The sequence below is a fragment of the Passer montanus genome, unplaced genomic scaffold (genome assembly GCF_014805655.1).
Source record: "Passer montanus isolate IOZ18808 unplaced genomic scaffold, ASM1480565v1 scaffold2, whole genome shotgun sequence".
NCBI lineage: Eukaryota > Metazoa > Chordata > Aves > Passeriformes > Passeridae > Passer > Passer montanus.
In genome coordinates this window covers 1,733,207-1,759,196 of record NW_024366591.1, presented here as the reverse complement: position 1 = coordinate 1,759,196, position 25,990 = coordinate 1,733,207, and the positions used below count along the sequence as shown (strand labels likewise).

The 25,990-nt window shown below is 44.1% G+C and overlaps 2 protein-coding genes across 10 annotated transcripts in view; both read left to right on the top strand.

Moving 5' to 3' along the window:
* RRAS2 (RAS related 2) overlaps window positions 1–1,662 on the top strand; it is a 41,769-nt gene extending 40,107 nt beyond the window's left edge. For all 3 annotated transcript variants that reach the window (XM_039707061.1, XM_039707063.1, XM_039707062.1), the window contains exon 6: window positions 182–1,662. In XM_039707061.1, coding sequence (XP_039562995.1) covers window positions 182–269 — 88 coding nt within the window. In that variant the 3' untranslated portion in view covers window positions 270–1,662. The remainder of the gene's footprint in view (window positions 1–181) is intronic.
* Window positions 1,663–13,854: 12,192 nt separating this feature from the next.
* TUB (TUB bipartite transcription factor) overlaps window positions 13,855–25,990 on the top strand; it is a 144,998-nt gene continuing 132,862 nt past the window's right edge. For 2 of the 7 annotated variants that reach the window (XM_039706957.1, XM_039706950.1), the window contains exon 1: window positions 13,857–13,945. In XM_039706957.1, the coding sequence (XP_039562891.1) occupies window positions 13,890–13,945 (56 nt within the window). In that variant the 5' untranslated portion in view covers window positions 13,857–13,889. Of the gene's footprint in view, window positions 13,946–25,990 lie in introns of all 7 variants that reach the window. The other 5 variants (XM_039706954.1, XM_039706956.1, XM_039706953.1 and 2 more) reach the window with 5 other exon arrangements.

Here is a 25,990-nt window from a genome sequence, read left to right as displayed (position 1 = left end):
AAAAAACCAAAAAAAAACCACTCCAAAAGGTGAACTCAAAAACTATCACTTTATCAGTAATTTGAATGTAAAAAGGAAGTGCATTCCCTATGAAAGTATAAAAAGAAAGTGTGGAAAAAGTAGTTGTGTTTATTTACCTGCAAATTATTCTATGAATTTAATTTGAAATTCCTGTTTCCAGGAAATTTCAGGAACAAGAGTGCCCTCCTTCACCAGAGCCAACACGGAAAGAAAAAGACAAGAAAGGCTGCCATTGTGTTATTTTCTGAAAATCCCAAGAACCAAGCTATCAACTGCCAGATATTTTTTTTTTCTTTCCATCATTTTACATCACTTCTGGTATTGGTCTAGCCTTATATGTGCATGTCCTAAAAGTGGTCACCAGAATAGCCTTAGTCCAAGAAGCTGGCAGAATAGTTCTTGAAGAAGACTCGGTCATCCTGGGGCAGACTTCAAACCAAAACACTAAGGCTGCTTCTCTAATACCACAGTTCCTTCCTTCTGTCCCTTCAGAGCTTGCACCTTGTGGAGTTTTATTCGCAAAGGAGATGAAACAAAACCGTGTAGGATGAGGTGTTGAAGTCATGCATAAGTTGTCTCTTGTGAATTAATTTATTTTTACTTCTGACATTTCATTAGGTATTACAGAGACCTATATTGGAGTATAGAGAATACTTTTTAAAAAAGGGGTGGATTGGCTTTTTTTTGTTTGTTTGTTTCTGCCCTCAGTTAAATTAGACTTGAGTATTCAGCTAGCCTTAAGAAACCTACACTGAATTTCATTGTCAGCAAAAATTTTCATCTCTCATTTATGCTGCAGTTTTATTTCGGTGGCCAAAACATTCTACTGTATTTATTTTTGGAATCCAGAACAGCTACAGGATGATTACTACTACTATTAGGATATGGCCAAATACCTGAGCTCCTTCTGGATTGAGGCATTTCAGCTTATTAAGAAATTTCACATTATGTTTGAAAACAAATTGTGTCTTCCTTTGTATTTCTGGGTAAGGGATTAAGGAAAACTAAAATTGTAGCTGTTTTTGTTTCATGTGATATAAAAACGAATTTGATCTTTCCATTGTCAGAGATGATTAAATGTTTTTGCTATATACTTTTATACATTATTTTCTTATCAAACTAGTTAACAAGTATTTTTATATGTTTGTAAGCAAATATGCTTTCACAGCATAACTTGTGTATATGTAAAGATGAGTATTTAATTCTCACAGTTCACTTTTAACTGACAATATGTGGGATTTGCCAAACTGTGGTAAATTTCTCCTTACTCTCCTGGTTATACCCAAGAGTGGCCAATTATGTGCCTGCCCAGCACACCTATAGAGTAAAATCTAGTGTTGTGTTTTAATGAATTTCAGTATCCCTTACTAAAGACTGACCATTATGTGAATTATTAAACTGTAAGACTTTTAACTGATTGTTTAGTTAAACTGTGGATGGTTGTTTAAATTTGAGTTCTGTGGATTGTGTTTAAACAATTCAAGAGTATGGTCCCTGATATTGAAATACTGAGTGGTATTGCACAGTTGTCACCTTAATTGAATGTGTCCAACAGTTCTTTGAAACTTGATTATTAAGCAAACCCTTGTATAACTTCAGGTGCTAGAATTAAAGATGATCTAACCATTTTTGGGGGGTAAACACACTGCCTCTTTCTGCATCTCTTCCAAATCCTGCATTTTTGGGGGGGTAGAGGGGAAAAGGGAGTGATGGAACCTGGCTAGGGTACAGCAACACATATCTGCAACAGCATTTTCCTCAAGCTTGGAAGTAAAGAAACTTCACTTTCAAGAAACATTTCAGCTTAAGTCATGACAGATGACAAAAGCTGATGTTTGCTTTGGCTTGAAGTGTGCAGTCAGTGGTCCAGTCTACAATCCTTGTGTTTTCAGGCTGTGCTCACTGTCAGGTGCTCTGCCATAAATCTGGAAGTGTCTCCTGAGAAAACAGGGCTGAAACAAGTTCCAGGTACCTTTGCAGCAACAAGGCATTAAACCTTGGACTCAAGCTACTGCCAGGCATTGCAGAGGAATTTAAGTTTTTTAAAATGTAATTTAGATTAGCTTGTGTAATGCAGTTTTGAGAGAGTGGGTAGCTTCCCCTCCCTGCTGGATTTATTGGTTGGTGAAAGGCTACTTAGGAGGAGTGTGTGGAAGATTCAAAGAAGGAGTTACAGTGGAAACACATTTGGGAGATGCATTGCATTTTTCAAGTCAAATGTAAGAAATTACAGCCTGTTGCAAACACCACGTGTTTTCTTAACTATGTAAAGCTCTCTGGAGGTAAATCACTGAATATGTGGCTTTAGAATGAGTTAAGACAACAGATTACAGCATGTGTGCTGAGACTGAACTTGTTCAGTGAACATATCTTTACATTTTATAATTGTTTTCCTTTTATTTTTTAACCTTTCACTCATGGTAGAATGGCTTTAAGTAGTGGAGTGTGACAAAAATAAGGTTTTTTAACATGCAGCTCCTCATAGCTGATAGAGAAGGTGGTAGAGCTCCACCTGGAGAGTTGGATAACTTTGAGGAGGTTGATGCTAAAGACCCTACACCTGCTAAGCCACGTTGTAAACATGGTGAACCTCACAAACAAAATAAACAACCCTGGCACCACCAGCAGCTGCTGTGCAAAGTTTATTAACTAAGACATGTGCATATGCTTTTTAAGGCTTCTGTTGGAGAGAATGTGCAGAGAAATCTCTGTGTGATGTTATAATCTCTTTTCAAGACTGTGACACTTCAAGAAGATGTTAAATGTAGGCATTTGGATCCTACTCTTCAGACATGAAGTAAATATTTACAAAGGTAATAGAGATTTTTCTTCTGTAATGCTGATCTGGGTGGCTGTGATTTCAAAACAGCTGAAGATGTTTCAATGATTTGCTTTTCTAATTGTTGTAGCTGAAGGTAATGGTGAAAAATGATGCTTGTGGCCCTGGTGTGGTGCTTGAAAAAATGTAATAGGGACCTTGTCAGTCTTTTTAAAAGTATTAGCCCTGATCCATTGGCCTTGGATTGATTGTGAATTTACAGCATTGCTACCTTGCTGTAGAATAAAGTTTAGCTGACAGTCCAAGAGAGATTCTTAAAACTTTTCCTGGCAGAAGAAATGCTTTAAGATTTGTCACTTATGTTTGTGGTCACTTCAGTTCAAGGCTGCACCATAAATCTATTAAACTTGCAGGTCAGGAATCTAGAGAGCTTAAAATGTACCCAGAAATTATCTCCTGTTCTTTTTAGAGCAGGATAGGGTATCCCCTAGGGTAGGGTCTGGATCTGTGTTTCAAAGCACAAAATAACACCTCTTTCTGGCCTCTCACACTGCTGAACCTGCTGCTCTACTGGATGAGGAGTGGGGTTGATGTGCTCATAGGCAAAAGCCTTTTTATGCATGGGAGCATGAGATGAGCTGTTGTGAAAGGGTTAATAAAGCAAAATACATTTGGAAGGCGTTAACTCCCACTAATGCCAAGGAAAACTCTGACTTTAATGCATGGCCTTGTGGTTAGTCATCATTGATAAGGTTCAGGTCTGGATTATAACAAAAATATTGGCTAAGGTTTTTCTGACATCATTTCTGTGACACGATTTCACCCGGGGTGTTGTGTAGTCGCTGACTGGCCTTGCCACATCTTGTTACAAGACCTTGATGAGCTTACTCCAAACAGGAGGCTTTTGAAGTCAGTCACCACAAGCCCAGCACTGCCAAAAATTATCTGCACTTATTCCTCAGAAGTTCATTGCTGGGGAAGGGTCAGGCTGAACAGAATGCATGTGCACTTGGTTTAGGTATAGATTTTGACGTTGGTTACCCTCACATACCAAAACCATGATAAAAGAAACACTCAAACAGAGTTTACGAAAACAACCAAGCTGGAAATAGGGGGGCCATGGGAGTGTTTCTTTCATTACTGCACTGACCACAGCAGGGCAGCAGCCTGCCAAAACATGAAGGCTTAAAATTGTCAAGATGAGCTCTTGCTCAGGGCATTCTGGATGGTAAATGCACTGTTTATCACTTGGTAAGTGTGGCTTTTCCTGCCTGTCTTACCTGGATCTGTTGTAAAGTCAAGTTAAAATTGCAGGTTTGAAGTGAATTCGGGGTTTTGCATGGTGGTAAGTAGAGATCTGAATCCCAATGTTGTGTACACATGTTGGAAGGCCAGAAAACTTCAGAAAATTCTTGATCCTTAAATGTCCTTGTAGAGCTCTGACCATGGGAGCACTTGCATGCAACAGGTCAGTTGCAGAAATGAGGATGGGGGGTAGTTAGAGTAACCTTTAACTGGGAAGATAAAAAATTTTAAATGAGAAACCATAGATGTGGAAAAGGTGAGGGATTAAACCACAAGGAAAACTTAATACTCAGGGACAACATTGTGAATATGTGCTGGGCTTGCTTTCTGTTCTAGACTTTGATGTTTCTTGCTTGCTATTCTAGACTTTTAAGACTTCAGTTATTGAGAGACTCTTATTTATAGTAACATTAGCACTTCTTAAATTACTACATTTAAAAAAAATGCTTCTGACGTTGTAGAGGGAAAAATTAGCAAGCAACGTGCAAACACCAAAAATGCAAGTAGAGACAGTGATTAAATCTCACAATTCCCTAAATCTTAGTGCAAAGCATGGATTAGGGTGTGCTAAACCCAGTTTTCACATCAGTTTAACTGAACAGAAGCAGTAGAGCACAATCACTTCTCTGAACGCCCTGGGATCTCCTGCAGACCACCACGAGATGGCACCAGGGGCAGCCCTTCGTGCAGCTGGGATCCCGGACCGAGTTCAAGTGCCTGCTCTTACAGACAGGGTAGGAATGCAAAGCTGTTCATCTGTAATTAAACAGGGCCGTGTGTCAGGGCTATTTCACAGTAATTATTTTCCATGGTTTCTGTAAAATCCGGATGGTCGGTAGCTGGGGAAAAACAGTGGTTTTATAACTAGTGGTTCTGAAGAAATTCATTTGAAAAGCGGGAAGGATACTTGCAAGTCTAAAACATTAGATGTGTGCTAATTAAAACATAGTACAAATTCTTAATTTCTTCAGAGTTTGCCAACTTTTATAGTTGCCAGCCATTGTTGGGAATATCAGAGACAAAGCAAAAATGGGTGATATTTGTGTATCGTTAGTAACAATAATAACAATAAAGAACATACAATTTGCAGTCAGAAAGTTATGTGTAAACATTTCATGTTCAGCTAAATAATATATCCATGATGATTACTGAAAGCAAATTTTGTTGTGTTTGTAGGGTATCTGGGAAGGCATCTGTCACTCCCAGGTTCTAAAGTTTGGGCTCTTGCATTGCTGCCAGGAGCTGCTTTGTGATAACTTCTTTCCAGCAGTATTATTTGTAATGGATGTCCTTGAAGGGCTGGGGAGTGGAAATAGAAAATACACACCTGTTTTCCACTTGTAGCACCAGAGCAATCCCTTAGAACTCTTTGACATCTTCATATTGCTGGGACTGAATGTGACATATTCCAGACCATTCCCCTCTGTCTTTCAGGAGTTAGGTCCTGGACAAGGAAGATGGGGAGCTGTTGCTGGGTGATTTAGTGACAGTAGATACAGTACCCAGAGCCTCCTCTGCCTCTTGACCAAGCTGATTTCCAAGGTCCCTGTGAGGAGGTAGAATGAGGAGAAGAGGCAGGAGCAGTGGGTAAGGATCAAGGCAGGGGTTATTTTGGAGGACTCGACCCATACAAATGCACAGGCACCTGACAGAGCCCATCTAAGATGGAGAGAACGCCTGCTGATGCCGTCACAAGGATGCTGGGATATCTTTCATGAGCATCTTTAATGGAAATTCCATTGGGAAATAATGGAAATCCAAGGGAAATTCCTGGTGGCTGGAGGAAAGCAAGTGGTGCCCTCCTTCCTCAAGCAAGGCCTGGAAAACAATGCAGGGAACTGCAGGGAGTCATCCTTGCTTCTGTGCATGGAAAGTCACACAATGAGTCCTCCAGGAACATGTTTCTGGACACGTGAAAGAGAATTGGTTGGGAATGGTCTGTATAAATGTATGAATTTACTGGAGTCAGCCACACCTGACCACCAGGATTGCCCTCTGTGGTGAAGTGTCTGAATCTGTGGATGAGGAGAGAGCAGTTTTACCTCAACTCAGGAAGCCTTTCAACACTGTTTCCCACCCTGTTTTGATATCAAGGTTCAGGGTTTTGTGGGCTGGGTAAAGAATTGACTGATGGATTGGGCTCAGAGTGATGGTCCTCAGTGTGTACCAGGCTGACCTCCAGGCAGAGTCTGGTGACAAGAGAAAGGCTGCAGGGGTCTCACCTGGCATCTTGAACGTTTTGTCAGTGACTCGAAGGAGACAATTCAGTGCACCGTTAACGTGTTTGCAAACGACACCATGCTGGGGAGAACCAGCTGGTGAGCTTGGGCATGGGGCTGCTGGAGGAACAGGTCAAGGGGAGCACATGGAATTTTACAAGAAAAAAGGCAAAGACCTTTTTAAAATCAGAAGTTTTCTTTAAAGCAGCCTAAAACTCCAGCAGAGCTCTGTGACTTATCTGGGAGTCAGGTTTGCACTCGTGCATGCCAGGAAGTTTGCACTGGACCATGGTGGCTGCCCAGAGTATGCCAGGCTTGCATTGCTGGCTCCAGCTCATCAGAGAACCAGAAAGAAGAAACAGGAGCAGTGGCTTGTGCAGCTGATGTGTTTTAGGGGGTTAATCAGATACTTCTGTTATATTTTAGAATGTGTGAAATGCTGCTTCCCATTTCAGACAAGTTGCTTGTTGGGTGGGATGTCAAGGAGACAAATGGTGAAGTCTTGCACTCAGGCTCAGATGTTTTAAGTGAACCATGAAATAGGTATTGTACCTTGTGTGCAGAAGGACAAGGGGCTTTGGTCTTTAATTACGGGCTGCTGCCTATGAACCAGGAATAAATACATTACAAGGCTTTTGCAGTTTGGTTTCCAACTGGTCACCTGCCAGAAGACTCTGCTACTTTAATATCCATACGTGGATCCTCTGAAATAGTGCCCTGCACAAGAGCAGACCTCTACTGTGGTTTTATGGTCTAGTGAAGAATTTTGTAATTCAAAACTCCTCTCAGCCTGAGCAGGATCAAGTGACTTTTTTTCCGTATCTGGCAATTACATGATTAATTTTAGAACAACACTAAAAGCCTGGAAAGTGTAACAGTTGTGTTCCAGGGTGAAATCTGTCACTGTTTTTCACAAACCTGAGATGTGAAAGGGTTGACGGCTGCCGGGGGATTTGTTGATGCTTTTTTGCCTGCTCTACTGAAAATGACAGTGTTTTTTGCCCTTTGAAATGTGGTCAGCACCTCATTTTTGGCTTGTGTCACTACACTGAGATGACAAAGTTCCCACCTTCCAGTAGAGGGGACAGCCTGATGCATGTGGGCATGTGTCTGGATTTCAAACTCACTTTTTGATATTTTCATGTTCTGTTTACCTAAAGTAATCCAAATTTCTCATGACGTTTAAACAGTGGTCATGTATTTTGTAAGCTTCAAAAATTAATTTTTAAAAGAGTAAATTGATTGGATTTTTAATTGGTTTTGATATTTTCACACCATCCCCCCTCCCCCAATTCTGATTTATAAAGCCTGAGGAGTCTTTTTTAATGCTCCTGGTACTGAATTCCTTCTTTAGCAAAATGACCTATGGAAGAAATTCTTTACTGTGAGGGTGTTGAGGCACTAGTACAGGTTGCCCAGGGAAGCTGTGGATGCCTCTTCCCTGGAAGTGTTCAAAGCCAAGCTGGCCTTGAGCAGCCTGGTCTAGTGGGAGGTGTCACTGCCTGTGGTAGGGGGCTGGAATGAGATGCTGTTTGATTACCCTTCCAACCCAAACCATCCTATGGTTTGAAATCTCTGTGTTAGAAGCCAGTCAATGTCAGTCCTTATTCAGGACAGGGCTGCCTGGCTGGCTACTTAGCCACTGTCTGTAGTAGCTGCAGAAATCTGGGAATGTCAGTATGTGTTTGAGGACACAACCAAATGAGGCATCAGGAGTTTCCTTCTGAATGCTGGAGCCAGCAGGAACCAAGAAGGAGCATGAATGGGAACACATGTAGTGCAGGGCAGGAATTTAAAATACCTTTACTAACACCTGGTTCTGTACTGGGGCTGATGCCATTGCTCCTGCTGCATAAATTGGAAAAAAACTCCAATTATTGTGGTTTTGTTGAACCTGCATTTCAGTTGGTAAAGCTCAGGACTTCTTTCATGGATAGGAGGATGCCAGAGGGATGAATGCAATATAAAACTCCCCAGCAGATGGGGACTGGAATTTCCCAAAGAGTGGCACTGCCAGCTGGCTCTTGAGGGGCTTCAGGGCTGACACAAGCTGCTGCAGCCTTGAGGGAAACATTGGGAAGCTGCTGGTGTCCCAGAGGAGGGGAACGTGGTGGGTTGGAGCATCATTGTCCAGAGCTGCTTTGTGCCTTCTTTAACACAAGGGAAACTCCAAACTGTCAGAGCAATTTTTATATTTCAGCTTTTAATTTTTATTGATTAATAAAGCAATACCTGACAGAAGGCCACTATACTCATCCATTGGCACAGTCTTATGTTTTATGTCCCACCATTTCTGTACAAGTGGGAAATCAGGATGTATTTCAGAGAGGAGTAGAGGATGAAAAGGGCTAATGAATTACTAAGAGATTGCCTCAGCAGTTCACACTGTACAGATGGATGAAACCACCACGCTGTCCTTTCAGCAATATGGTCCATGAGGGAGATTGAGCCTGCTAAAAAATACAGATCAGCACCCACGCTGCTGTGGACTTCCTCTGCTTTAGTAATTATAGTATTTTCTATAGAGCAAGTATAGCATACACATCATATATATATATATATATAGTAAATACAGTATTTTCTTTCTCTTAAAAAGAAGGAAGAAGTTGAGCTCTCAAGAATACATTGCCAGTTTCTTACAGTTGTGAAGACTGGGACATTAAACCACCATGGATGGCACAGTCAGGTTTCTAAACACTTCCAGAGGGTTGGGTCATCCTGTGGCTGTGTAGGAATGGGGACATTGCAGTGTGGAGGCTGCAGGGCCAGTGTGGGTGTCTCCCAGGCTGTCTTGGTTGCTGTTAGGAAAGCTGTGCTGCTTCAGGTTCCTTTCTGCAAGATGTAAATTGTCATGCTGGCTTCTTTGCAAAATGCCTGGAGCCTGACGAATGAAGTTGTTTATTGTATCAGGAGCAGCATAAAATCATAATGGCTCTTGGAGGGAATTTTTAGAAGCTGCATTATCCTTTGAAAGGAAGATGAAATACAGAATTATGCCAGATGCTCTTAAGGATGTAAATACCCTCTTTTCAGGCAAAATCGTTAAGCCCAACTTCCATAAGCTTTACTTTGGCAGGGTAATGTGAGGGAAAGTGGAAAAGCAGACAGGCACGTTCCTCCTTCCTCCTTCCCGAGTTCCCTGCATAAAGCATTATGTCATCCAAGGCACTGGCTTATGGAGTCCCCAGCAGGGATGTTGGGTGTCCTGGAGTCACCACTGCCTGTCCATTGCTGCATGTTTCTCCTCATTTTAACAAGTTGCTCCACAAGCCTTTTGTTCTGTTGTATTCTTTTTTCCCCCCTAATTTTAAAATTATGCAGTGTTTTTTTCATCTCATGCTTCTTGTAAGGCAGTAGAGCTCCTGTGGGGCTGCAGGCTCTGCAGTGCTGTCCCTGTGTCTGTGGGCCCACATCTGCTAAGCAAGGTCCAGATGTTTGTTCTGCAGGGGAGTGCACTGCCCAGGTGTGAAAGGGTTTGTAACTGGTTTTCCTGGGGGTTTTCCTGGAGCTGTCTTAGAACCTGCCTGGTTACTGAGTGAGAACTGGCATGTTTTGTTCAAGCCAGCCTGACTCCTCTGGAGCTGCGGTTCAGGCTGGGCTGCATAAGTCCACTGGTGTCCCCAAATGTCACCCTGCCACTGTCCCAGTCTCACATCATGGGACAGTGGCACTCTGAAAAATCCCCCTACAATGGTGCTTAGGAGACCAAATCTCCCCCATCCTTGCTCTCCCCCCACCTCCTCCTCACCTGCAGAACTCAGTTTGAACCCGGGCAGCCCCTCGGGAGGACAAAGGGAGGAACTTTTTTTGTCGAAGCAGCAGGGCAGGGACATTAATGCTCGATCCTGTGGCAGGGCAGCGAGCATCCTCAGCTCCGGGCAGCAGCCCCGAGGGCTTGGAGAAATCCCTGCTTGCGTAAGCACTAATTAGCGCCGCGGAAGGACTCCTAATCTCATTGAGCAACTGTTTGGGGTGCTGGGGCAGCGTCGGTCCTGTTGATACAATATATATGTGCATAATCACAGAGTGGGCATGCCCAAAAAGCACACTTAAAATCAAGAATGTTTCTAGAATATCTAATCTGGAGTTCAGGTTGTGTTCTTGATTTTGCACTGTTAAACCTGTTAGGCTCCATCCAGTGACTCAGCAGGTACTTTGCCATTTGTCTGCAGGGAAATGCAGCAACAGCCTGTTTGCTGCAGCCCTGCTGCCAGTTTAATTTCTGTGGTATTTCAACAGCTCAAGCCAGTATTCCAGATGACATTTATTTGGGTGATAACATCATTTGCCGTATTCTGAACACCTGAAACAAGGAAGATTTTGTGTCTTTTCAGTGCTCAGTTCCAGTCTTTCTCCCAGCTGGCACTGGGATGGGAAGTCTGTGGGGCAGCTTCTCAATGCTTTTCAGAACTGGAATGTTATCACTGCTCCAGCATTCATATGCTGTAACCCAGAAGCCCAGCCCCTTGCTCCCCCCGGATTAAACATGCTTGCTTTGAGATGTCCCTGCATCTGCAGTGGTCAGAGGGAATCTCTGGAAGCAGGGAGCAGACGTGACTCATTTCAGATGTGTGTGGATGCAGCCGTGCTCACATGGTGGCACATGCCCTGAAGCACTGGGAGCAAAGGGAATGACAAGAAAACCATTTCTCTCTCTGACTGAATTCCAGCATGGATCTCATTTCTGTTGCTGCCCCTTACACAGGCTGATGACTGCCCCAGCTTCGCCTTCCAAACCTTTCTGAAAATTTCAGCTTTGAAGTGATATTGTCAGCAATGCAGGCTGTGGGGTCAGGGGCAGGAGCAGAGCTGGGACACTTGCAGAGGAAATTCACTGCCCAGCAGCAGGACCTGGAGCTGCTCACAGCGATCACAGGCAAAGGCTTCACTGTCAGTCATTAGTATTTGTTTTGAGATAGTGAAACAAGAATTAACACACTCTGGAGCAGAAGGGTTGGGAGACTTTGCATCCAGGGAGCTGTCACCCAGGGAGCTGTCACCCATGTGCAGGAAGCAGGGAGACACCTGTGTCCCAGGAAGCTAAGTCTGCTGCCCAGAGTATTTTTGGAGCACTCTCAAGCTGTTGTTTTACCCGCAGCAGAGCAGTGGTGACCATACTTGGCTCTACTCTGGAGTGCCTCTTCTGTGAGGATGTGTGTGAAGGGGTCCCCTGAGGCAGGCACAGGCAAGTTCTCCAATCATTACTCTGCCAAAATTTGATGGGGGGTTGGTTTTGATGTGTTACCTCTGTAGAGAGGCTGTGCTTGCCCTGAGGTTCAGCAGGGTCAGCCCCAAATCTTTGCATCCCACCTGCCTCAGCATGCTGGGACAAGACAGCTCTGGGTGTATGGCTGTGTTTGCACTGTCACACTGAACCACTGTGGTTGACATTCTCCTGCTCAGTGCTTTGGTCCAGGATGAGTGAGAAGGAGCCCGGGGTGCCAGTGAGCTACACTTTGAATAAGGCATGTGAAGAGGACAGCAGCCAACCTGTGCTCCTTGCTTTTATTGATGTTCCTTGAGGGGTTTGTTTCTGACAGAGGCTTTTCTGGGCTGCAGGGGCTCATCAGGATGATTTTCAGCTGCTCCCATGTGGAAAATGTTGGCCTGAGTAATCCCACAGACAAGTAAATGGTTTCAGTTTGCCCATTTCCAAATGTCTCAGTTTGAGCAGAGCAGGTAGGTGGAGGAGATGGGCTGTGAGTAACTCTGCTTTCCAGATGGTCCAATTCATCCAGGTCACTCCATGTGAAAGAGAAATGGGAATGCACTGTCTGTACATCACATCAACAACAGGGTATAGGCAGTTACAAGGAGCAGGGCTCAGGTCTGGGTACTTTAATTGCCATTCCAAGGAACCCTGTTTGATGTTTTCCCTGTTTGAAAGAAGTATGGCCAAATACCACCCATATTCAGGAAGGGTTTGATTTGGGTTAAAACTGGTACCTGGAAAAAGCTCTTGGGGTTGTTCTGCCTCTCCTGTTGCAAAGGGATTGAGGGTTTGGGCTATTCCCCCTTTGAAAATAAAGACTGGAAATTTAAAGAATGATGGCAGACATTCTTTTACTTGAACTAAAGGAACTGAATGGTGCAAGAAAAATTGGCTAACTGGTGTCCATGAATACCTTTGAGCTAGGAATGGGAAGTCTCTGTCAGTGGGGTGGAACCCCAGGACTTTGAGCTACTTTCTGGAGCTCTAGGAACTCTTAACTAGCAGCCTCTGGAACTTCAGCATGAAATCCTCATCAGATACAGTGGTTTGTGAGAAGTGTGACTGGTCCTGATTCACTCAAGAACCTTCCAGTCCTTATTTATGTATCCTTGGGATTCTTATACATTTCTCATGAGAGATCTTACACATAAGAGCAGGGCTGGGCACCTGGCTGGCCAAGCAGTGAATGAAGGAGCCAGAGGATACTAGCACAGGCCAAAGAGTTGGGAGTGTCTGGGAAAGGTTTGAGAGCAGTCCCCCACCTCTCTGTGTGTCTGCAGAGACCCTTCATTGCTCTCGGAGCTGACTGTGCTCACCTGGCACTGCTTCTGGAAGCATCTCCCTTGGCCTCGGGATGGTCAGGCCTTCTGGGCAGCCTCAGGTGCTGTGGTGTTGCAGGAGATGGGTCATGATGTCTGTGCCTGTCACTGCATGGCCATGCAGCCAAGCCCCACAATCGAGGGATGTTGGGAAGCAGACCTGGTTCCCAACCACCGGGCAGGTGTGGGCACCTGGGAGCACCACAGGACCTGTGCTGCCTTCAGCTGAGGGAGGTGACAAATGGGGCTCGGCACAGGACACTGCCATCCCACCAGGGATGTGTGTGCAGGAGCCGTGAAGGGTGGTTTGGCCTTCGGTCCCGGCTCAGGAAGAGCCACATGGAGGCTGGAGGGCTCTCACATCCCTGCCCCGGGCTGAACTGCGACCACGCACTGTGCAAACCAGTGACTTTAACTGGGGGTGCAAGGTGTTTTTCTGCACTCCGAGTGCCCCTGCCCACCGCGCTGCCAGCCGCGGGCGGCGAGGCCGCGGCCCTGAGGGCAGGGAGCTCCCGGCCCGCGGGCAGCCATGGCACCGGGGCGCCTCAGGGCACACCGCGCCGGCGAGACCCGGGCCCGGCGCTGGGTGGGAGGCGGCTGATGTCAGCGCAATGGACCCGTATCTGTGGCAACCGGCATAAATAAATAAATAAGGCGCGTGTGCCGGAGCAGGAGGCGCACAAGCCGCCGCGCTCCTCAGCACGGCCCCGCCGAATATCCCTTAAGCGGCTTAGCAGCCGCCATCCCGCTCGCTACCTGCGCGGCTCCGAGCCTGCGGCTGCCTCAGAGCGCCCGGCCCCTCGGCGGGGACCCCGGGAGCCTCCCCTCCTCTTCATCCCTCCTCCTTCTCCTCCTCCTCCTCCCTCGGCGGCAGTGGTTCGCTCCGAGCACCAGAGCTCGATGCGAAGCCGCTGCGGGGCGGTGAATTCCGGCTGCCCCCGCGGGCGGGGCGGGCCCGGCCGCAGGCAGGTGTGTGAGCGCAGCCCTGCCCGCAGCGGCCGGGCCATGCTGGCAGCGCTGTAGCCGAGCCGGAGATGGATGGTGTCAGCAGCAACAGGAACATGTCTTACAGTAGATGGAGTTACAACAGGTACCGTCTGGCTTGTTTTGGTTTGTTCTTTTCTTTTTTATTTTCTTTTTCCCCTTCCTGATATTGTAAAACCATCATGCTGTTTATATAAACCGAGATGGGGAGCCCTCTTCAGGGAAGCAAAACCCTTTACTGATGCTGCTTTTCCAGTCTTGGGACACCCTGTGTTGCCGGTAACTCCAGCAGCGGTGTTTGGTGATATTTAGCAGGTGTTTTTCTGGAAACCAGGTGGGAGTTTCAGCCTGGGGTGGCCAGACTGGGGATGCTCCCAGCCCTGAATGCAAATGTTCCCCAGGCTCTCTCTGAGATGCACTGATCACCTCAGCAGTCGCCCAGGCTTCTGAAAGGTGATCTGTAGGAACTGCTGCTCGAAGCTTTCAACAAATAGAAACTAAAGCTTGGGAAATGGAGCCAGGGAGCCAGGATGTGGCTAAAGAGTGATGTTTTCAAGTAAAGCGCTGTGTGCAGCCTGGGTACCACAGAGATGAACGGGCTGAATTTAGGAATATTTCAAATTCAAATTAGAAATATTCCCACTGTGTTTCAAACCAGCATACATGCTTTTCCTCTTCCTGGAAACAGAAATGTATTGTAGCATTAGTTTTGTTTTATGTGAATCATGGCTGTGACTGACAGGTTCTTCAAGCCTGGATCAAGAAAAAAGAAAAAAGGTACAAACTTCATACTCTTTTCATGTATTTTTTCTTCCTTTTTTTTTTGTTTGTTTCGTTGTGGCTTTTTTTTTTGTTGTTTTGTTTTTGTCTGTGTAAATGTTACACCTGAAATGCTAAGCATAAGCAGTGTTAGTGCCTCACTGAATCACCACCACAAGCCACCACGATATTCTGGAGAAATAGCCCTTGGAAGTGGTTTTCAGTGGTTAACCAGGTATTCAGCATTGCCCACGCTCCCTGGATGCGTGGGTATGTATGTTTTAGATGTGCATCTAGAGGGTTTCACTCATTTTTGGTGCATTCCCACTGCCTCAGCAGTAAAAATCCAGATACAGTGGTGCCAATGGAACAATATTTTCTTTAAAAAGAAGGTGTATGTGTTTATGTGTATGTAGAACTGAGTTATACAACAAGCTGTGATTTTATGCATGCATTGTCCCATGCAGAGGATCCTTTCTGTCTGATGGCACATCCTCAAAGAGCAGCAGTGAGACCCTGAAGAGCTCAGACTGTCCCATGAAGCCCAAGTTTACAGCAACTTCAATATTCTTACCCTAGAGTAAACAACCCAAACATTTCACAGAAACTCCTCTTGGAGGTTTCCTCCTGGTGCTGTCACATTGTGATCTAACCTTATGTATTACTTGCAGTCTATTTCTCCAGTTTTCAGTTTTCCTGATCCTGACAGAGAAGTCACTGATAAGTGTTCATCAGCCTTCACCTGGGAACATTCTGCATTTGTATGTCCACCCTGCTTGGCTCTCCTATATCTTCTTGGGGCATAAATACAATATTTCAGTGGCCAGGCTGGCCTTTTGAGATTTGGGGTTTTTCCTGATGAATCCAACTGTGTACTATACATACATACACACACACAAATATATGTGTGTATATATCTATATATATATACACACACATATATTTCAGTGCTGTGAGGATGAGAGGTCCTTTGAGGAATCACAGCTTTTACTCATAGTCTTCTTCTGAAAATCAATAAAGAGTTGCACTCTCAGGCTGAGCCTGCCCTTCCACACCCATCCTGTACCCAGGTTCCTGCAGCAGAATGAGCTAACTCTCTTTTATCCCAAACCCTGCTGGCTGATGTTTGCTTTTGGATCATGCCCCAGCTTTGGTCTTGCTCACCAGTGGCCACAGGAGTTCCAGTGGCTCTCAGGGTGGCAGCTCTGTGGCAGAGACATGTGGGACAGCCAAGCACTGTGTGAAGGCCAGCATCTTTTTCCTGGGAAAAAGAACACCCAGGTACTCCTCTTGTGTTGGCATCCATGAATCAGCATTGCAGAAATAGAGGGACAGGGCCAAAGGAGCAGGTGCTGCCTCCCATAAATGCAATTGCATCCATAATTAAAAAATAAACCAGGTATCATATATGAAATTAAACTAATTAAACAAAGGATTTGGCCTTTGGACTCCATAAGATGCATGCAGGGATTTTTCCCCATGGAAGTGAAGGGAGTGGCTGTGTCCCTTCTAAATGGCCACACGTATGTGCAGCTGGCAGGTATTTTTCTAATGGGCTTTATTTGACATTTGGTGTGTGTCTCAGCATTTGGCCCTGTGATTGTGGTACTCCCTTAGGCTTGCTGCCCAGGACATCCACAGCTTGTTCCTGCAGATAATTTGTGTAACCCAGGGCAAATCCAATCATTTGACTGTGAAACTGGGGGCGAGGGAGCTCTGTTGGGCACAGCTCCCCTCAGCTGCTCTCCTAACCAAGGGGAAGCTTCCCCCACTCCTCTCCCCAAACCTAGACCTGTGTATGTGAGAAAGAAGCAGGTATGATTGGAAAAAGCTCTTAATGATCAGGTCTGGCATTTCCACACCTGGCTCCAAAAAGTTGGCCTTACCTTGTGCACATCTTTGCTTTCCTCCCATTTTAGTGCTGTTGTAATTCCCTGCTCACTCTGAGCACTGCCAGCTGAAAGCACAGGACAGGCAGCAATTTAAACAAAAACTGGGGATATTTTGATGATCCTATAAATGCTTGGGAACTCTGGGCTCAGATGGTTAACTTCTAGAGTAAAAAAATCTTCTCTTTCACCTTCTGCCCTTGGTGACAAGCTGTTTATCGGACAGTTTATGTTCAGTTTCTGTTTGGCTTCTTTTCCTCTTGAGCATCACGCTACCTGCTTATCATGGCTGCGGTCCCTGGGTGTGCAGAAATGCTCATCTTGCAGGGCAGAGTCAAACCTGTTCTCTTCCAAGCTTTCGGTGTTCAGTGCTGGTGGAGGTTTTGGCAGCTGGGCTGGTGCCCATCAGCACTCTTGCTGCCTCCCCCCAGCTTTCTTTGGGAACCCTGCAGGCCCTTGCTCTTGGAGATGCTTGAAACCTCCTTGTGTTGGTGCTATCTGCAAATAGAGCTAGCAAGTGGAGGTTTTCCCCAGTGCTTCTCATCATTTCCAGGTGGAAATGAAAGCTCAGAGAGAAGAGACATTAATATGCTAGGAAGGTGAAAATGAGGAACAGTCTTTGGCTGCTATAAGACTGAAGGAGCCATTCTCATGAGCTGGAACATCTGAGTCCTTCCTAGCACTCACAACAGCTGGTGACCAGATTGTCAAATGCTTAATCCTCAACAACACAACCCAAATTTGACCACTGAAGGTCAAAATGGTGCTCATGAAGGCTTGAGGGAGCTCTGATACCATTCATTGAATTCAATTGAATTCAATTGAAAGCACAATTTAGGACAGTGTGCAGAATTCAGTCAATCCATGGGCGCAGAAGACCAGTTTGAAATCAAATATATGGGCAAGTACTGCAGAATGGGAATCTGCAGTCCACATTTGGAAAAACTGCAAGGAATCAGTGGTTCTCCATGATTTTGCAAGGTTTTTCCATGAATCAGTGGACTGTGCTTAGCTCTCATAGCTGGTCCAGAAGGATTTCTTCAGGAGTAGCAGAAGTTTTGCAGAAGGACCAGGTAACCTTCACATCATACCTGTGCATGAACAAAGATTTTTTTTTACAAAAAACCCAACAAGCCACAGCTAAATACCAGATGTGAAGACATCCCTTCTTTCTCACATTTGTTCTTGACACCAACACATCCACAGTTTTTTCCACCCTTTTCTCTCTCTGTTTTTTTCTCCAGAATTACTTTCTATTTCTTTCCTGGAGGGCTTCAGCACAGCCATCGTGACCTCAGTAATTACCACACTATGAATGATGGTGGTTTTATCCAACAACATTTGGAAGTATATTTTGGGAAACCTACTCTCAGGATGTTTCAACTGTTGGAGACAGCATGAAACTTTTTTCCATTGATCTGTATCTTTGTTCTATTCTGGATATCAGTGTTGTTTTTTACTTCCTTCTGAAGCTGCTATTTCTGGTTTTGCCTTTTTTTAGCCTGTGTTGAAAAGCTGTGACAGTGCATCTGGGTCATGAAGTTGGAGGGTTTCGATCTTAGATCTTTGTTTTTGAAGGTTTTTAGAGTCCTCTGTCTTGATCTTTCTGGGACGTGCTTTCATCAATGAGTAAATAGGGCTGTCCTCCAAACTTCATCCAAAAAAGTTGTCTTAGAGAAACTTAACTTTATTTTCCTTCTCTCCTTTGAAGTAGCATCTGTGAAATCCTGAAGCATGTACAGGTGCAGTGAGTGCACTTTAACTACACCAAAGAGCAGCTCCTCTCTATTTGCAGCCAAGCCACCCTTCTCTCCTCTGCCTGTGTGTGTCTTCAGGTGTTTTCTCCTGGATGAGGTTCCTTTAAAGCTATAATCACTGGACAAAGGAACTGGGAGGACAAGAAGATAAAATTGTTCTATGGGTCAAAAGGAGAGGCAGAATCAGCCAACCCTCAAGTGAAGCCAGAATAAAACATTCCTGCAACAGATACAGAAATCCTTATTAGTTTATCAGTGTTGTGCATTTAGTTTGCTGGAGTTAGGTTCTTTGTTTTTCTTTCATAATGAAGCATTTTAATTTCAATAACATAGGAGAAGGTAGAGTTTGGGAGTGATGTTTCTTTCCTTCAGCCAAGGTACTAAGAATGACCTGCGGTGAGTTCATGTGCATCCTCCCATGCTCAGGGGTGAATGTTCTGTGTTGGTTGGCAGCACGTCCTTGGAGTGTGTGAATCCTCCAGAGACTTGTGACAGCCTTGCAGAGAGGTGTGGGAGAGGAAACTTCAGCTCCTGCTTCCTTGAAGAACAAATTTTAAAGCTCTTAAACAAAAGTAGCCTGAGAATATAATTTAAACCTACTGGGCTCATGTACAGCCCGACAATCCTAACAAATGTAAGAATTTATTCACTGGAAGAGTTACAAGCACTGGAACAGGCTGCCCAGGGAACTGACTGAGTCTCCATCCCTGGAGATGTTTAAAAGCCATGTTGATGTGACACTTGGGGACATGGTTTAGTGGTGTACTTGGCAGTGCTGGTTTAATGGTTGGATTTGATCTTCATGGTCGTTTCCAGCATAAATGATTCTGTGGTTGGTGTTTGGAGCAGTAAAGATCACAGCCAGCAGCTCAGTAGTGAGAGTGAAGGGTAGGTTTTTAAAGAAAAGTCAGTGTTACAGCTGCTCTCTGGTTTATCTATAGTAATGTTATATATCCAGGTAACATAAGCTAGGAATTTTCAGGAAGAAGGAGAGAATCACTTGAGTCTTAACTTGCAATAAAAATTGACACAGAATATACACATCTTTTGTCAGTACAGTTACAGACCTCTGTAAAAGTTCCAAGGTCTCTGCAAAGCTTTGTGCTTAAATCCTGCTTTCAGGTTGTCTCTTGAGCCATAAAGATAACTCAAGCATTTTTTCAGGATAGAAGGAGGTATAGGAAACCAACAGAACTGTCTGTGAAGAGTGATGCACCACAAGAAATGGCATATGATGTACCACAAGAAATGCTTCTCTGGGTCTCTTATTGGCACTTTTTCCTTGTTCTGTGGTCTCATCTCACGCTCCGTGCGAATGCCTTTTGTTACCATGTCTAAAAGACACATCAAGTGCCTCATCTGTGGTGCTGGAGCGTGGAATTGTCATTCTCTGCTGTGCCTGCATCCATGCACAGTGCAGGGAAGACAGAACACTGCAGATCCGAGCTATTAGATACGCTTTGTGCTCTCGCTGCAGCTCTCAGCATTAGATTATATCTTAAAGAAAAATCAACCACGTCGCTCGTGATCTGCATTATCATCAAAAGAAAACCTTTTCTCTCTCCAATATGTAATTTGTGTGAATGTCACTTCTAATGGAAGTCTGAGGAATAATGTTCATGGCTGAGCACCATCAGAGATGATTTTCCCCTTCAGAAATGAGTCAGGACAGAAGAGCCATGCCAGCTGTTGACACAGTGGGATGTCCATTGAGATGACCAGGCTGAGTTCAGCCAGCAGCCACCTGTGTTTTTAGAAGAGGGATGTTAGCCAGTGCCTGGATACATCTCAAATGCTTGAATGCTGAGGTCAAGAGCAGGGGAAGATTCCAGGAGCTTGTATGAAAACAAAGATGCTCCCAAAGGAGTACAGGTCTTTGAAGAGCAAATTGTCAGCAAATCAGCTCAAAATCAATTTCAAAAGTAATTCTTAAGTTGTAATTTGTCTCTAGAAGTATAGGTGATCAAGCAGTTTGCTTTCAAGCAAGTCACCTTGCTTGAAAAAAACGCAAATTGTCAGCAAATCAGCTCAAAATCAATTTCAGAAGTAATTCTTAAGTTGTAATTTGTCTCTAGAAGTATAGGTGATCAAGCAGTTAAGTCACCTTGCTTAAAAAAACAATATTATTTCTTTATTTTTATGAGCTTGCTGTGTTTTGTGTTTGATTCCTTTTATCCTACTGGTGCTGTGGTCTGTTAGGGTCCTGTTACTGTGACAAACTGCCACACTGTGTCAAACATCCAATTACTTACTTACCTGTCTGGTAAATGTGCCAGCTCAAATTCCTCCACCAATTTGTGGGTCCTTAAGGAGACAAGATCATGGCTAGATGTAATTCCAGAGGCAGTGCTCTTCTGTTTTGGAAATAGTCCAGTTTGCTTTGAAGTTTCACTGTTTCATGCACCCCCAGCACCCTCCTCCTCCATGCTGGGCATTGCTGCTGCCTGGGAACAGAAAGGGCTGTTTGGAGGGTGGAACAGTTCCTCAGGCACAAGTATCATTGATATTAATGTTGAACTATTGATCTGTTCTTGAGGAATCGTGTGCAAGCTCACCTAGATTCACTCTTGACAAGATCATGGCTAGATGTAATTCCAGAGGCAGTGCTCTTCTGTTTTGGAAACAGTCCAGTTTGTTTTGAAGTTTCACTGTGCTGTTTGGAGGGTGAAGCAGTTCCTCATGGACCCTCCAGGTGTTATTGATATTAATGTTGAACTGTTCTGTTCTTGAGGAATTGTGTGCAAGCTCACCTAGATTCACTCTTATCTTTGCAGAGTTTGCTGGCAATCCTTTAAAACATATTTTTCAAAGAGAAACTTTTCCAACTTGAAAATCCTGCTTGAAAAGCCTGCCCAAACATCTTCTGCTGGGACTTCTGGACTATCAAAGCTAATTCCTTACTGTGGCTTTTCTAGATATGCTCTCCCAGGTTGTTTTGCAGAGCTGTAGCTAAAATTCTGCTGGAAGCCAGGGAATTTGCTTGGTTGGTGAAAGATGCTCCCAGAGAGCTTTCTGAGGAAGGCTGTGTAAGAAAGAGGTCTGGAGGGAATTTGGCAGGAGCTGTCAATCAGACAGTCAGTCCAGGAGAGGCTGGCTCCACACAGGCTGTTTTGCCTGTCTGCAGGATGCTGTGGTTTCTAAGAATACACTTGAATTTTGTTCTTTTCTAGCACAGTACTATTGAAGTACAGCTGAATGGGCTTTCCTAAACTGAGGTTTCTGCTTCAAGTTACTTCAGCCCTCCATCATATTTATTTTCATCTCAGGTGGAATAAATAAAAGTGCTCTGCTTTTTGGTATAATTTGGCTAGTTTTAGGAAGAATAATGAAACTTGGGCTTTGTAACGAGGTCTAGTAGAATGGAGTTGTCCTCTGGATTGTGAAACAGTGCACTCAGACCAGAAAAGATTTTTTGGTAGGAAGGTGCAGATGAATCAGAATCAAAAAATTAAGAGAAGGGCCAGTAGGGAAACTGGGAGTTCATTATTAAACACTGTAGAGCATGTGAGCTGATTTTTATGTACATGTGAGGCAGTGCTGTGACCAAGAATGACATATGTGGTCAGTGGATTTGTTGGGTTTATTTAGGTGGGTCTGACTAAACCTCAGAGGAGCTAAATTGCACAGTGAAGATTTCTGGGGTGGGGGGAGGGAGGGAAGCAGCTTTCTAAAAAATAAATAATTTGTAGCCTTGTCTTACTAGCAACAAGTGAGTAACAGGTAAATGCTGAGAGAGAGCTGGGAATCAGTTGGGATTGGAGTGGGACTCAGCGTGTTAACAGAAGACTTGAAGGTCTTGGCAGTAGCTTTCCTTCCATGGCATTCTGTGGTTCAGCAGGCCTAAAATCCAGGCACTGATGGACAAGTGTCCCCTTCTCTTGGAAGATTGCTGTGGTTTTCTCCCCACCTGTGTTCTTCAGTGTGCACAGATAGCCTGCCACATTTTCCCAGAAACTGCATTACCCACATCACCACCATCTTAAATTTCACTTCTCTTTTCACCTTCACAATATGCTATATATGCTTTTGTTTCTCTCTGGCAGGATTAATTTTTCTTCTCACCTTTCTAAAAATCTCTTGCATGTATTTACTTAGCAAGGATTTTGAAATTCAGCGTGGGCCACTCATGCAAGAAGCAGAGGAGCCAGCCTGGGCTATGAACTCTGTCTGAGGCCAAAGCCCACTTAAGTCCCTCCTTACAACCCTTCTGTTCTTCTGCTAATCTCAGTAAGAGGATTACCTCCAGGAGTATGGGATGCTGGATACTACAGCCAAAGATGTTCATATCAGACTCTGGGCTATTTTCATTCATCCTTTTGCAAATATAAAATGATTCCTGAAGCAATGGATGTACTGAGATCCAAGGCAATTGTGCTTGGAGTGCAGGTGTATGAATAGCAGGGAAAGGAACTTTGAACTAAAAAATAAGAAGTAGTTTAAAATCAGAGCTGAGAATTAATATTCCAGACTTGTTGAAAACCAGAGATTTTGTTTCCACTCTCCACTTGTATTTGGTAGTTGTACTACACAGATGTTGTTTGCTGTCTCTTATAAAAAATAATGAGCAACCATACAATATTATACTGGGGTTTTTTTGATGTTTGAATTATACCTTAGGTGAAGGTGCACTCCTCTCATCAGCTCTGGGTGCAGGTGAGCTGCTCTTTGCAAGAGAGCTGAGGCTAAGCCACAGCTATTTATGTTCGTAATTTTCGGAGCTCCTGGAGCTGAGCTTCAGACTGACTACAGGGATTATTAAATATATCATCTCAAATATGGCATCATTAAATGCAAATATACTGCTTTTTGCCTCTGAGACTGGGAAGGAAGGTGGTGATATTTTCCTGATATTTGCTGTCTCCCCTGGGCATCAGGTCTTGGCTGCCAATAAGGCAAAAGGTCCTGCTGCCTGCAGCCCCTCTCTTTGCTCCTGGGGAAGTGAAGCCAGGATTTGTCCACCAGGCATCTTCCTGGCCAGGCTGGGGCTGCAGGCATCTCAAATGTGCTTGGGAGGGAAACTGAAGCTCAGATTTGGTGATCTAACTCTGTTTTGTTCACTGTCATGTCTTTATGATACATTATATGCGTTTGATTCATTCACTGGGAAATCTGCATGGACTAATAGGTTGTTTTAAAATGTAATTCAAGTGAAATACCTGCAAAAGCAGAAGCATTTGTTTTGCTTATGCCTTGCTGTGAGGTTTTCCTGTTGTCTTGGATGAGCTGTAGATTTGTTAAGATAAAACAATGAGATGCCGATTTGAGAGTCCAAAGAAACCTTGCTCTAAGGGTGGGAGACAAGGATCTATTCCCATCCAGGTACACAAAAATGCACTTGTTTAGGTGCAAGTTTGATTGTTAATTAACAAGTATGAGTGCTCTGCAGTGCTTTTCTGGCCATCCTGTGTGGAGCATTCCCACCCAGCCTGGGGAGCTGTGCTGTGGTGCTGGGTGAGGCTGAGTGCAGTTCCTGCTACGCTAAATTCTCTTAATAGAGGAAGATCTATGCTAAATTCTCTGATAGAGGAAGGTATGCATTTATCTTTGACTCAAATTGAGTTTTTTGGCATTGACGATTATCTTCCTGCTAAAAATCTTTTTTCGCTTTCACCTTGCCCCTCTTGAACTGTGGGATCATCTCCATGCTATGAAGTATGTGCTTAAATCCCTTTCCCGTGGTTCTTCTGAATCATGCCAAGAGCAACAAAGAATATTGATTTGCATCTTATCCTTTACCTTCCTGGCTGGTTATTTGGTCCAGACTTGGTCTCAAAGAGAAGCTGCTGGGATTTTTTTGCTTATATTCTTCTGATGTACTGTGCATCATAAAAGTGCTTGTGTCTTGATGCTTCAGAAGTGGTGTGAGGCTCTGAGTGTATTTAAAATTCTGTCTTCTTTACTAATAGCTGCTTTTTTTCTACAATTGCAATGTCCAAGTTTGCCTTTTTGATGCCATCTCAGTCACAATGCAGCTGTACAAAAATTCTGAATTCTGTGTACAGTAAATGAAGTATGAACACTTCAACGTCAATGCTGGAAACATAGAGAATTTTTTTTTTTTAAATTAAGTTTCTCTTCACCACTCTTGTGTAGGTAGTTGGCAAGTCAGGGTAAATGACTTGGATAAGAATAGGTACGGAGAGAGGGAGTAATAAAACAGATTATTTAGCAGAGAACAATACTAGAGCCCTTTAATGAGTCTATTCTGAAATATTTCAGATTTAATCTTTTAATATGGTGCAGAAATTATGCAAAAAGTTTTCTAAAGATACTTGAATTGTGTCCACAAGTACTGTCAACTTTTTTCATGCATAAGTTACCAGAGGTCTGTAAGTTATAACTTATGCACCATTATAACTTAGGCCCTGTCAAGTTTTTCAGTGCATAAAGTACAGCAGATTTATAACTTCTTTTTTTTTTTCTTTGAGGGGAGACAGCTGAAAACCCCATCCTTGTGCAATGAGCAATTCAAATATATGCTCACATCCTGATGTCTGTGATATGGGGACACTCTTCTTAAATGTTTGTTAGTCTGACTTAAAATTCACCTTTGCCTGGATGCTGTGCATGAGGCTTTGCTAAATGAAAGAAAAAGAGCACAGGTACCAGGGAAAGGTCTCACTGTAGAGGTACTGATTGTTTAAATTTGAGTTCAGCTTTGTTCTGGTTACAACCTTGTGGGCTGACATTTAACTACAGCCTCGTGCTCTCTGCCCTGGCCCCAGATGGGCTTATGAGTACTCCAGTCTATGGATGTATAAAGAAAAATAATCTTTAATGGAAGACACAGAACATGGCTGGGGAAACAAGAAGTGTTACCCAACATGTCTTAGGGAAATGGATTGCTGACATCACCCAGCCACCCTCCATCTTTTGCTCACCCATGTATACAAGGGATGTTCCTTATTGGATGTTGGAAGAGGGAAACTCTCTAGAACTGGGTGTGAAATTCACTCCATGACACTCCCTGAGAGCTGCCAGCGTGCTCCTTGCTCTGCCATCTTTTTTGTTCTGTGGCTGGGAACTTCACCTCTTCTTTGCTGCTTTTCAGACCGCCTCTGCATATTCTAGGAGACTTTTAGGGCCACTAGATGAGGGTTTTTTTAACCAAATCAGTATTCTTGTCCCTTGGTTTGGAAAGGTGTTGGTGCAGGAAACACCCCTTTAACAATACAGGAAGTTTAGAAAGACAGTTTGTTTACTTCCATCTCTTTCAATTCCTCTCCTTTGTACTCTTTTTTTTCTGCTAATTTACTGTGTTGTCCTTTCTTTCCAGTTTTACTGCAGTTACGTCCCTGGTGATAGACCATAATAAAAAAAACCCAAATGGGTATTACTTTTGATTCACCTTAGCAGTGAACAAGGCTAGAGAAAATGAGGGAGGATCTTCACAGCTTTTCACTTCCCTTAGCTGTTTCATGAAGGATGCAACTGCCTGCTCTATTAAGTCTGTGCTGTCTCGGTAGTGCATTATCTGAGCATTGGCCAGAGAAATAGGAGCTGCTATTTTGAGGTATTTAATCACATTCTGAAATGGTATTACGGTCTGGTGGTTGTGCAGTGGGAGCACGGCTTTGCAGAGCTGGGAGCCTCACATGTGCAGAGGTAGGTGAGCAGCCAGGCACCCCTGCAGCACAGGAAAGCCCAGCTGAGCAGATGGAGAGGAGACCTGCCAAGAAGGACATGGGGATAACGATGGGTGTGAGGCTGGACGTGACCCAGCAATGGGTAAATGTGCACTTGCAC